We start from the raw sequence: 14026 nt of genomic DNA on the forward strand, positions 1-14026 counted from the left end.
ATCACCCCCCCCTACTCTTTTTTTGACCCCCATTGGCCCCTTTAGCAGTGTGGTACACCACACAAATGTTTTTAAATGCGTAAAATAAAGTACATGACATTATAAAGGAAAACCAATTATTTTGAAAATCATTTACAAAATAGTTAAAAAGCCTGTAACAGAGTATTCTTTGTGTTTATGAATATATTCAATATTGTGATCCAAGGTTGGTCCATAACTGTTGTGAGGGGATGAAGAGCCAAACAAATGATTTTTCAGCTGTAATGTGAAGTGAAAACGGCTATGAGTTTTGCTGTTAAGACAGCCAAAATTACTACCAATTGTGTGTTTTATGACTTAGGTATGTAATAAAAGGAGATGCAAATTTTTGTTAGGGTTAGTGAGATAGTTAATTTTTCTTTCTGTCCAAGTTCATGGACTCCTTGCTTTGTAATAACCCCTGAAGAAGCCAATGGCTTAAGAAGAGCATTTATATCTGTATAGCAGTGTGCCATGAAGAGTATTTTTGCAGACAACAATTTGAAATGGAAATAACTCTTAAAAAATATTTATTTTAGAGAGAGAGAGAGAGTGAGCACAAGTGAGAGGGGCAGAGGGAGAGGGAGGAAGAATCTCGAGCAGATTTTGTGTGATTGTAGAGCTTGACGTGGGGTTTGATCTCACAACCCTGAGATCATGACCTGAGCTGAAACCAGGAGTCAGGAGCGTAACTGTGCCACCGAGGTGCCCCTGAAATGGAAATAACTCTTCGTTGAACCTTCCATATGCCAGGCACTTTTCTGGGCATGGTCAACAGAATTGACAAACACAACAGTTTTGGTGTCCATCTTCTGGGATATATTGACTAGTAGAAGAAACATACCAAACCCCAGAATGTACAAATAGGGGATAAAGGTCCTGAAGTGCTGTCGTCATGTATGGGGAAGGGGCCTGAAATGGATGCTAGTGGTAAGGGAAGCCATATTTATTTTTTTAATTTTTTTTTTAAAGTTCTTTTTAAAGATTTTTTATTTGTCAGAGAGAGAGAGGGAGAGAGAGCGAACACAGGCAGAGGCAGAGGGAGAAGCAGACTCCCTGCCAAGCAAGGAGCCCGATGTGGGACTCGATCCCAGGATGCTGGGATCATGATCTGAGCTAAAGGCAGCTGAGGGAAGCCATATTTAAGTTGACACTTGAGTATTGACTGAGGGCAGAGATTGGCCCACAGAAAAAGTTGAATGAGGACAGGGACTGGGAATGAGTGAGCAGAGACTGTGCCTTGAGGCTGGCGAAATAGGCAGTTTGCACTTCATTGAGTAGTATTTTTAATCTTGGTGAAGAGCATAGTTTATCCTCGAGTTTTTGATGGCATACACATATTATTTAGTATATTAATGAGAGCTAGACACTTATGAACATTTTTTATTGTTTAAATCCTAAACATTTTCCCTCACCCAAATTCTCATTTGGCACAAATTCAAGGAAAACCTAAGGAGAGTTGAGAAAGTGCTTGGCTCCTCCGCCTCCTGAGCAATTTGAACAGAGATGTTTGCAGAAATGCATGCCTTACCTGGCTGTTCCTAGGCAGATAAGTGCTGTTACACCTGCGGATTTTAAGGCCACAGGCTCCACAGCCTGGCAGAGGCTCCGATGGAGTAGACCAGGATTGGGCTGTGCACAGAGGCAGGAATGTAACCATTCTGGTCTGGGCAGTTGGGGAGGGACTTCTCTCTCCACGATTCCCATACTGTTTGTCTCTGCTTTTCAATTTGACTCCATCAAAGCACACTTTCCAGTGGACGGGTATGTACATCTTTGTGACTCCAGACAGCATGCATGGTTGGTTTATGAATCTTAAGCACCTTTGAAGGACATGCTGAGTCAACGAGAAATGGAAGTGACGTCTGATTCTACACATGGAGACCACGACGAAGGGTTACAGGCAGGTAATGAACCCTTGCTTAGAATATTATGGTTGCTTAGATTTTTGCCCAGTGGTTGTAGACAGGAAACCCAGGCATGACTCAGTGAGCCAAGAATTAGTGTGAAAATTCCTGAGCAACACATTCTAAATGAGGTTGTCCTCTGGGTGATCTTGGAATTAAATTTTTTTTTTCCTCTGAATATTATGAAAGGAGTTATTTACATGTAAAGAATCTTACAACATCCATCATGAACAGCATTTTGGAAATATGATGTGTTCTGTTTAAAACATTGTAGATCTTCGTGGATGGGCCACTTCTGGCCTCACAGCTTCATGCGGGGCCTGGCAGTGGAAGCATGTTTATGACTATCAATGTCTGGGTGCCAGCATCTAATGATACTCTGAAAATTATTCGTCACTTTCCTGTGATCAAGATTTGCCCAAAAGTGGTTGTTGTCTGACAGTCATCGGGGGTTAGAAGTCACCCTGCCCCCAGCACTGTAAATGGGTTAGGGAACTGTATCCACGGTGCTACTCCAGATTTCCAACACTGGGTAATGAATTAGTGTTGGTGGTGTGGCTGCAGTCATTTAATTTGCCCGTTCCTCTTTTGGTTGGTTCATTCACTCAATTTCCTATCTGCTGGTGCCAAGTTCCATATAGACTGCTAGGAAACAAAGACAAATAAGGCAAGACCCTTGCTTATGGGTCCTTGAACACAGTGATTCAGCGCAGTGTGTGATAAGAGGTATAATAATGTCCCACATGGGATGCTGTGGGACCACAGGTGAGGGGGAGTTAACTTCTGGTGTCTTTGCTCTTTCTCGGAGGGTCATTTTTCCAGGAGAGAGTGTGGAAGAGAAAGATTCTTGGCCAAGAGAAAGTGTGTGTAATGGCAAAGGCATGTTGGGTGATCATGTGGTGAGATGCCATTTCCATATTTATAGTGTTTCTCTTTTCTCACTGCCCATGGCGCCGTCCATGGCCATCTTATGGCTCTGAGTACAGCCTCTTTACAGGCTCTTTTCTCTGCCTGGAGTACCCATCCTCCAGCTCTTGGCTAGCCCCTTCTCCTCTTTCTGGGATCGGGTCCTGGATTAAATTGCCTCTCTTCCTACACACCTGTCCTGACTGTCTGTCTGAAGCAGACCTCAGGCTGTCATCTCCTACCACTGTCCTGTTGCTTGTTTCAGCCCACTAGTCACAATGCCAGTTGCTTCGGTGACTTTGTTGTTGATCGGTGCCCCCGACTGTGATCTCCGCTAGGGCAGGGACCAAGATTTTCTTGTTCACCACCGCGTCCGTAATTCTGTAATGCCTTGCATAGTGCCTGGCCTGTGGGGATGGTAGATCCTTGCAAATGAATGAGTGCATGCATGGACAGATGTCACTTAAAAAACAAAGCACTCTTCATATTCTTGCTATTCCAGTTTATTCCTTGAATTTGAAGTAATTCTTAATTAGGCATCTTAGTTAAGAGTTTTTTTCAGGACCTTTAAGAGATAAGAGAAGGTAGAGTTATTTTGCATCTTGGAAGGAATGACTTGAAAAAAATTAGCATTCTTTAAATTGAATATATATGGATAAGAGGCATTCTATTTGGATTACTTAGGTTATAAATTAAAGGGATTTTCATTAATTTAAAAAAATTGAATGACAAATGCATTGAAAGGACTTACTCTTTTTTCTTTTTAAGGTTTTATTTTATTTCTTTGAGAGAGAGAGCACACATACGAGCACTGTGGAAGGGTAGAGAAGGAGAGGGAGAGAGAATCCCAAGCAGACTCTATACTGAGCACAGAGTGGGACTAGATCCCAGGACCCTGAGATCCTGACCTGAGCAGAAGGCAGATACTTAACCTACTGAGCCACCTAGCTGCCCCGAAATGGACTTATTCTTTATGGTAATTTTATACAATGGTTTATTACACTCTATGTTTATTTTTACTTCTTAGTTCTCAGACATTTGATAATTTTGATGATTTAAGTTATCTGTGCCCTGAAATTTTATTTTTATAATTAATATCATTATTTAAGCCCTTTATCTTATATAAATCAGTGATGTTCTCACACTGATAGTCTTCTTTTTATTCAATATGGTATCAGTGCGGCAGACATTCTCCATCCATGGGTTCAGTCTTATGTCATTTCCCTCTGCTCCTTCTCTCAGGTTTTATCATCCGTAAAGTGGCTTCATCTCTGCTAGGTCTCATCTGTACTCCTGTTTATCTCATACACGTCACATTTAGCACACGTTCCATAACGTAGTACCTACCTATGGGTTATTTTTGTTTTATTGGATAAGATAAGATTACACAAAAAAATTTATTTTGTATATTTTATAGTAATGGCAGGTGGAAGATGCTGTGTGACGTGACACGTTGAAAGAAAGGAAAATCCAAAGGCTCCAGTGATTATGACTGTGTTCCCCGTTCGGCCTCCTTGGAATGAGAAACCCTTGTGCATAGTCTGATAATGCCAGCGGGTGGCTGACAGACATACTGGCTTCAGCCAGGGGATGGATGGTTAGCAAATTCTGATCTGTTCTTTAGGGAGATTTGGCTCCCAAATCTGACCTTCCGTTCTCTTTTTGAGGAAATGGGAAAAAAAACACATTTGTATACTGTTCTGAAGGTACGATTTTGGTTATCTTTATTTGTGAAGACAACTTTTGGTTTACCTGCTTGTTTGTTTCAGTCATTCATTTGCTAAGTGTATATTGCCTACCTATTATATCCCAGGTGCTCTGCTGGTCCCTGGGCTTTGTGAAAAAATGTTTTGGTGTGATCAATGTTGAAATTAGTTTGGAGTGAACTGTTCGAGGGAGAGGACGATGTGAAAGAAGTCATGTGTCAGCAGAGACATACTTTGTGGTCTGGTAATTTTTTTTTACAAAATTGCTACTGGCGAGAAAATGATGATGATTTGCACTTCTGACATCATTGCTAATGTTGGGTTTCTGGGCTTGGGCTCTTTGTGCTGCAGAGGCAAGAGGCGTTTTGAGAGGCTTAATTTCACCGGAACGCTGCACCTGTTGTTGGCTATTCTTGTGTATGAAATCCAGAACCTAGAGTCACTTGCTTTCATTTCCTTTTCCTCCCCCCTCTTTCCGGTGTGGAGGGGGTCAGGGTAGTCGCACATGTGAAGAGTCACCGCCTTCTTCCTTCAGGGTATGACTGTAATGCCCTCGAGAGCAAAAGTGTCAGGTCCTTCTGTTGCTGAAAGACTCCTACAGGAGCAAGCAGCAAGATTCAGAGGCCAGTGTTTGTGCCAGAGTTTGGGATGGGGTGGGGCAGGACCAGCTTTCAGCAGCTGTTGCTGCTACCTGATACTTGGAACTTTCCTGCAATTGAGGAATAGCATTTCCTCTTGGTTTCATATGATTTTTGGCTATGGCTCTGAGGAAGAGAGGAAGTGCTGTATAGTATCATTTACTTTCAGGGAACGGACTTGGAAATCTCTGGGCTCCACGTTCGTTAAGGCCCTGCCCCCAGGGAGCTGCTTTCCAAGGCTCACGACTGCCGGAAGGGAAAGCTGTGGGGCTGGGAGCTGGTTCTGGAGTTGAGAACGTCCAGAGCGAATTTGTGTTTCATCTGGTGTCATGAAACTCCATTACTTCATCTCTCAAATGAGAGATGTACCAAACATTGGTACAGCTTAACTTGTAGGAAGTTTGCAGGCATCACTGAAAATAAACATGAAGAAGTCTTGAGTTCAGAGGTCCCGGAAACTGGTGAGTTTTTACCAAGCAGTTACATTCTCATGTTCTAGTGCTCTCCTGAGTTGGCAACCTCCAGGGAGATGTTTTAGTCCAACATGCTCAATTTAAAACTAAGTTGACTGTATTTGCTTTGTTTATACTTTTGTTGATAGACAGATTTACTCATGGACCTTCTCCAAGGGGAACCATTTTCTGGAAAGTTGAGCTTCATGTGGACCAGTGCACAGATGACCCCGAGCTCCAGAGTTGGGCTTGGCCACTTCTCCACCAGAGCCTGCCTTGGGATAAGATGGCCTGACTTTTGGTTTTGCCTTATTTCTGGATCACTGCTTTCTCTTTTGTACCTTCTGGAATTGTTTCCAAGTTCCACCCTCCCATCTTCCTCCCTGTTCTTTGTGACTTCTTAGAACGCTTTAACAATAGGCTGCTTGTGTGTTTCTTGCCTTCTGTCGCGATCACTCCCACCTTGTTTGCTCAGCCTCTGCCCTCTCCTTTCCCTTTTTACAGGCTCCAGCCTGTCTCCGTGTCTCGGCCCGATCCCCGCAGTGATAGCAAGTGCCACAGCCTCCCTTCTGTGGCACTTGGGTTGCGTCACTCTGCCTGGCTTGGGAACTGGTTCTCAGTGCACTGTGTGGAGCAGAGCAGGTGCTCAGTGAACCCGGCTTCAGGTCCTGGGACCTTGTTGCTAAGTGCTGAGGCTCATAAATTCTTGAGTGATAACTAGTACTGGCTTTTTCTGTTCCTCACCTGGTTACCTCTTGGAAACTCTATCATCTCAGAAATCCTGGAGCTGATTGAAAATACGCCTGGTCAGTGCCTTGGCCTGGGTTCTGCCTCATGATTACCTGGATCCTTCCTTCAGAGCCTTCCCATGCTCAGCCCTGAGTTGTCACAAGTAGGTGATGACACCTCATTCCCAAGTTGGGAGTTTGGGTGGGTGTGCCCATAATTAGATGGGACTATCTTTGTGTGGTATCAGCTGCAGGAGGAAAATACAGATGATTCACACACGTTAATACCCGTATCTCCTGAGTGGCCAGCATCCTCAGGTTTGCATAAGAGCCTAAGAGCTCCAGACAGCAGATGCTGGATTGAGATTGTCACTGCAAGTGACAGAGGGGCAAAGTGTTTTAAGGCCCGCGTCTGGATCTGTACGCTGGTGTGCCCTATGGTTGTGACTTAGGTCACTTTTCCCACTGAATGTTTTTATTGCTAACAATAAAGAGTAATCCCCTGCTTCTCTTCTTCATACGTTCTCATGAAGCATGATGGTTCTAGAACCTTCTGAAACTGGGGAAGTCGGCCTCACCATGCCAGCAGATGCACTTCAAGCAAAATCATTTGCTGACCTTTGTCCTGTGGACCAGCAGGTTGCCTCTACTTTTAAAAATGATTCCACCTTTGTATTTCTGGAAGTGTCCTTGTCTGGCCACAGCTCTCTTCTCCCCTGTGGAGCCCCTTTTTGCAGTTTTGGGGTCTGCCCCAGTGCTGCAAGTTTTCATTTTGCCCCCCGCATAGACCGTGCGATCTCCCTTCTCTATCAGGTGGGCCCGTCACACATGCTGTGCCGTTTGGATGTGAGAGCCGGCCTGGGCTCCTCTTGCTGTCCTGCTCTGCTAACTTCTACTCTGATAGTGTCTTCCACATCAGCTCCTTTCTCTTTCAGGAAGTGTTCATTTATTAAGTCCTTGCAGTGTGCCAGTCACTGTGCTAATGGATGGCAGCATTTCTTTTTCACCTGATTTATAAAAATAGAACATGCAAACATTCAGAAAAATCACTTCCATTTTCTTCCTTTTAAAATAACATTTAAAAATTCCACTTTCCTTTTAAAATGTTTGTGTTGTTTTATTCATCTCTTTTGATGTCTCCTTAAATAACTGTTCCTGCTCCTTGCAGAACCCTGGCAATGACCTTCCTTTCTTCTGCTAGAGTGGGATGCTTGCTTCTGGAGTGGCCATCCCAGGGACCTCTGCCTTCAGCAGCCAGTCCTGCAGGGCTCCTTATGCTGACCTGGCAGACTGGATCCTGGCTGCTACAAAGCCTTGGCATCACTCAGCAGCCATGTAGCGTTAGCCTCTTCTAACACAGATGACCCTCAGCTCCTGGACTTCACCTCTGTTGATTCCTGGCCGTGGCCATTTCTGTTTAGAAGTAGCATAAATTGTTGAGAAACCCTGCTACACGTGTGCGCACACACACACACACACACACATGCAGGAGGCCTGCCCTGGGAGGGAACCCCAGTTTCCTATTCAGACCTCTCCTCACCTATCTGGGTGGAGTGAGTGGACATGTGCACCTACCACTTCTCTCTACCCATCTCGTTAAGGGATTTGGTGGTACTCCTTCCTTACCTCTGAATCTCATTACTTCTGTACAGTTTTCCTGAGATAACTGTAAGAACGTTTACAATTTAATCCTCAAATACAACTTCTAGGAATTTTTCTCTTAATTCATCATTCTAGGTAGGTATTTTTGACTATTTGCATTCTAGTAGTAAAACTATACTTTAAAAAAATAGGATATCTTTCCTCCTTCATTGGCCTGTTCTATAAGTTTGCATCTGAGGTCAGCCTCTGCGTGCTTGGGGATAAATTCTAAGTGCTTCAGTGGTGGGCATTTTGGCTTAATTCTCTTTAATGTAATTTTGTTGATTATAATGGCATTCCATTCCATTAATATACTAATATGGAAACAAAGGCATGATTTCAGATTTTATTTATATCTTTGTGCTTTGGAAAAGCAGTCTCATGAGAAATCACTCAGCCCATGAAATACCATCCTTGATGTTACTTTTTTGGTTTTGCTTGTTTTTAGAAAAGTTTTCCTGGCTTTTCCTCTTTGTAATTGTTTTAACTGTACCAGCAGTAGCGTTGTGAGTATTTTTAGATGTTATTAAAGTCATGTGAAAAATCCTTGTCATGTCAGCATGTGGATTTTGTTAATCTTTAATGTGAGCAAGAAATAAGGTAGAGGGGCACCTGGGTGGCTCAGTGGGTTAAGCCTCTGCCTTAGGCTCAGGTCATGATCTCAGGGTCCTAGGATAGACCCCGTATTGGGCTCTCTGCTCAGCAGGGATCCTGCTCCCCACCGCTCTCTCCCTGCCTCTCTGCCTATATGTGATCTCTGTCTGTCAAAATAAATAAATAAAATCTAAAAAAAAAAAAAAAAAGAAAGAAAGAAGGTAGAATTTCCTAGCTAGAAAAAGAAATGAGTTAAAATATCCTGTAACACTCTTTTTTTTTTTTATTAGAAAAGTTGTATTCTAAACAATAATTACTCTGATGAAAATATGAAAGGGATTGAATTCGACTGTGAGAATCTTGAGGGGCAGAGATTATACCATTTCTGTAATGCTGTGTAGATGGTATGGACAAATAGGGGAGTTAGTTCGGATGGTGGAGACCTGTGTAAACTTCATGAAGATGATGAAATAGCCACCCCCTCCCCCTTTTTGGCATGGGAAATGTTTAAGGATTATGAGTCATTGGGAGTTGTAGATATTTTAGAAAGATCACTCTGGAAAGGTGGATTGGTGTAAGGAGAGCCTGGAGGCAGAGGGAACACTGCAGGTGGCTTTGTTGGGAGATGGAGTGAAAGAGGATGTGGTTGAGGTGGGCAGGAGATGAAAAAGGTCATGGATTTCATCAGCAGTTCCACCATCCCTCATGTGTGGTGAGAGTAGTTTTAAAGAACTCTGAACACCAAAAGGTACTTTCTTTGTACTTCATTTAACAGTAAACTCGAGCTTGACCTAAATTCATTTGTTGGTGAAATCTGACTTGAATTGCTAGGGTGCTTTTAAAAAAAGCTCTCCTTATCTCACCATTCATGACACACACATATTTCTTGCAGAACGATGAATACGTTTGCTTGGGGGAGGAAATTGCTCTGAATCTTGCTGTTTTGTTTTGTTTTAATGTAACATATTCCCTCTTGTGCTCTATTAACTTGGCTCAAGTGGGAAAAGTTCTAGTTCAGTGAAACAACTGGTGTAAGGGTTTTGAAAAGGGGTTGTGAAGCTCTGTGTGACCTTATGTTTACATGGTAAGGTTGATAAGACTGACAGAGTAAATATGAAGAGACTTGTGGAAGAAAAGAACATTCCCAGCTGGGAAGACTCCTCAGTTAACGATGACACCTCCTCATTAGCTTGAGAAGATATGATCTCTCTTGAAGAGATCAGAAATGTTCATGGGATGCTGCATGATTTATTGAAAAGGACACAGCCTAGATGTTTGAAATGCTGCTTGTGTGCAGGATCTTGGACTGAATCACGAATCCCTAGGAAAAGAGGACAGTGGAGAAATTTGGACATGACCTGTGGGGTAGTTCGTAGTGTTGCATAAGGGCTAATTGTCTGGTTTGACAGTCATCTTCTGGTTATGTAATATGGTAATATCTGGGGAGGCTAGGTGAGGGGAATATGAGAACTCTTGGTACTATTTTTACACCTTTTTTGGTAAATCTGAAATTGTTTCAGGTTCTACGATAGAGAAAAACAGTTGCTCGTCATACCAGGACATGACGTCATCATCCCTGCTGCTTTTATGTGGAGAATATCTATTAGTTGGAGCATGGTTTTCTTGGAGATTCAACATCTGTAATAGAAAGTCCAGTAAAATTTCAAAGTCAGATCTTCTCCCTCTCTAATTTTTTTTTAAAGATTTTATTTATTTGACAGAGAGAGAGATCACAAGTAGGCAGAGAGGCAGGCAGAGAGAGAGAGGAGGAAGCAGGCTCCCCGCAAAGCAGAGAGCCCGATGTGGGACTCGATCCCAGGATCATGACGTGAGCCAAAGGCAGAGGCTTAACCAACACTGAGCCACCCAGGTGCCCCCTCTCTAATTATTTTTAAAGCTGACCTTGTTTTTATCATAAGAAGATTAATTTAGCATTTTGTGATCTGAGAAAAATGTTTGATTCTAGCCCAAGTGCACGTGGAAGAATTACTCATTGAAGCCAGTAGTGTCTAGAGAATTCTCAGGAAGTGCTCTAATGTCAGTGTTCACTTGTACTTGGCCTTCCTGGTGTTGGACAGTGTGTTTGTCACTAGATTTTGTCTGCTGCTTTGCAAGGTTGGATGTAGGTTCATTAGTTAGGACTGACCATTACAATGAGATGTTCAAAGCCAAGATGGTTTGTAGATAACAGAAAGGTTGAAGAAAATGTGTGCCTTCCACAGCAAGGTCAGCTCACCAGTGCCTGACCTTGTGGAAGCTGCTGGGCGTGTGCCTTCCCCATAGAGAGAGTTTAGTCTCCCAGTGGCTGTCTTGCTTCTATACCACCTCCTGGAATTTCAGCTGATTCGTTCTGTGATTCTCTCTCCAGTCCAATCCTTTCTTTCCTTTTCGATGAGACAGTAGACCTAGGCTGGCAGCCAGTTGCTGTTGAACTATAATGGAGCTAGTGGTATGTACCAAATTTGATTATTGCTGTCAACACTAGATTGAATAAGAAAGTGCATACCCTCAACAGATACTTGCAACATAAATGGTCTATTGATTTCCTAAGAACTAGAAATGAGGTCAACGTGTAATCTAGCAGAAAGGGTCTGTGGATAGAGTGGGTTCTCATATTACAAAACAATTTTAAAAAGTGCCCCCTGTTAGATCTTTTTAGAAGAACTTTCAGATGCCTTTGATAAGCTGATCGTTGCTTCTGATTTTGTTCACCATCAAGTTTTTATAGCAACTCTGATAGAGGCTTTGTGCTTGTGTTTGATCAATGGTTTGCTTTTCTTGTATGGAACCTACTTTAGAAGTTGTACTAGATGACACAGGCCATATTTGCTCCTGAGCTATGATGACATTTCCACTTAGCTTAATATGAATGTTTTAGATATTTCCCACAATGGAAAGTTCTATTTGACATAGGAAAGTTCAGCGGCTAGTTTCATAGTTAGCTGTAGGCCAAGAAATAACTAAAACAATGGATTACATAGAGCTGCCTTGGGAAATGGAAAATTTCTTAGGAGAGGGATGAATCATGTTATTAATATATGTTGTAAGGCTTGAGGTCTTATATTGGAAAATAAAGAAAAAAGTTATTTTTAAAGCTTATGGCATTTTTGTATTTTCTTTGTCATATTTTATATAGGTTTTATTTTGTTCATTTTTCTTTTTATAGGGATCAAGAGAATGAAAATCCTAAAATAGGTTGTTTTAGGAAAGAGATAGTTAACATCATTGTACATGAATTTGTTCAAATGGAACATGAAGTCTGAAAAAAACTGTAATTCCTCTGAATAAGATTAGATAATCTCTTTGCTTTAGAAAAAACCCAATGACCTCTTTAAGTTAGAGCTTTTGAATTTAAAATTAGGTAATTCTTTGAATTAGATCGGATAATTCCTTTGAATTAGAATAATTACTGTCCTCCCCATATCACATTTCCTTTTTACTTGAAGTATGGATGATACACACTGTTACATTAGTTTCAGGTCTACAACATAGTGTGATTAGATAATTGTGTATGTTATGCCATGCTTGCTATTGGTAAGTATAGTTACCATCAGTCGTCATACAAAGTTATGACACTGTTATTGATTGTATTCCCTATCCTGTACTTTTCATTTCTGTGACTTATTGATTTTATAACTGAAAGTTTGTACTTCTTAATCCCCTTGGCCTAATTTTCCTACCACCCCACCTGCTCCCCTCTGGCAATCACAGGTTTGTTCTCTGTATTTATGAGTCTGTTTCTATTTGTTTGTTTGGTTTCTTAGCTCCACGTATAAATGAAATCATACGGAATTTATCTGTCTCTGTCTGATGTATTTCACTCAGCATAATACCTTCCAGGTCCCTCTGTGTGGCTGTGGATGGCAAGATCTCATTCTTTCTTAGGACTGAGTAGTATAGATATGATATATCTATATATGTCACAGCTTCTTTATCCATTTCTTTATCGAGGGATCCTTAGATTGCTTCCATATTTGGCTATTTTAAATAATACTGTGATAAGCTTAGGGGTGCATATATCTTTCTGACCAAAATCCCATTTTTAAGAGGTAAGGGGAAAATATTGCTAGTATCTAGATCCTGACCTGTTCTTCTTGGCTCCCTTCAAAATTTGTGAGATTCTCAGTTGTGAGCCATACCTGGTCTAGAATGTCTTCTTATACATAATTAGGGCTATTCAGAGGCTGCTTTAGTTGATTCTGTTTGCTTATTATTATTATTTTTTAGATTTTGCTTATTTTACTTTAGAGAGAGAGATAGTGTGTGTGTGTGTGTGTGTGTGTGTGTGTGTGAGTGAGTGAGCTGGGGGGGGTAGGGGCAGAGGAAGAGGGAGAGAGAAACTCTCCAGCAGACTCTCTGCTGATCAAGGAGCCCCACATGGGGCTCCATCCTGTGACCTAGGGCCAAAACCAAGAGTAGGACACTTAACTGACTGAGCCACCCAGACACCCCTGAGTCTATTTGTACTTAAGAGGAAGACACAGATGGAAAGACAAAAGGAAAGAATGATTTGCCAATTATTGAAATATCATATTTACCTTGAGAATTTCATCGTAAATGTTTTCTTGAGCAGCCCTTTGGTAGAGAAAGAAGGGCCAGCTGCTCTAGCAACTTCTTACTGGAGATGTGATTCAAAGGGCAGCATTTATTTAGCTGGTATGAACCCGTACAGCTGTGCCAGTTACAAATGTTGACACTTTTTCATACTGGTTGGAAAATAGCCACCGTTCAAGCCAGACACCATACGGTCTCGTTTCCACACTGTAGCCAGTATCCATTTTAAGTCGTCCCCATGCTTTACTGGTAGTTCTGTATTTTGAGTTTTGAGTCCTGCCTACAGAATGGAGATGTTTTTGGACCGCTGATAAAATTACGCTTTGGTAACCACCAGGGAAGTGCATATCAAACCACAGTGAGATGTCCGTTCATACGGACTAGGATGGCTGTAATTAAAAAGGCAGATAATAATAAGTGTTGATTACTACGTGGGTAACCTGGAACCTTCATACACAGCTGGTGGGAATGTAGGGTGGTGTAGCCACTTTGGAAAACTGTGGTTTTCCTAACCAACAGAACCTCTGCTGGTTCTTCCAAAATGTTAACCACGGAGTTACTTCATGACCTAGCAGTCATAGAGAGAATTGAAAACACATCAACGTAAAAATGTGTTCGTGAATGCTCATAGCAGCATTATTCATATTAGCCAAAGGTTAAATACAACCCAAATGTCCATCATCTAATGAATGAATAAATAAAATGTGGGGTATTGATACAATGGAATATCATCCAACCATCAAGAGACATGATGTAATGATACATGCTACAATGTAGATGAACTTTGAAAACATACTAAATCGAAGAAGCCTGTCACAAAAGTCCACATATGCTATGAATTTATTTATATGAAATGTTCAGGGAAGGAAAGCCTATAGTGAC

General features: G+C 41.8%; 1 protein-coding gene across 3 annotated transcripts in view; it reads left to right on the forward strand.

Moving 5' to 3' along the window:
• The window catches only part of UTRN (utrophin), a 501914-nt gene that overhangs the window by 38771 nt on the left and 449117 nt on the right, over nucleotides 1-14026 (forward strand). Inside the window, exon 1 of one of the 3 annotated variants that reach the window (XM_059400882.1) lies at nucleotides 1824-1925. The exons of the other annotated variants lie outside the window; for them this stretch is intronic. Coding sequence (XP_059256865.1) covers nucleotides 1853-1925 — 73 coding nt within the window. The 5' untranslated portion in view covers nucleotides 1824-1852. Of the gene's footprint in view, nucleotides 1-1823; nucleotides 1926-14026 lie in introns of those variants that run through there. 3 annotated transcript variants of the gene reach the window in all.

This window comes from Mustela nigripes, chromosome 5 (assembly GCF_022355385.1).
Source record: "Mustela nigripes isolate SB6536 chromosome 5, MUSNIG.SB6536, whole genome shotgun sequence".
NCBI lineage: Eukaryota > Metazoa > Chordata > Mammalia > Carnivora > Mustelidae > Mustela > Mustela nigripes.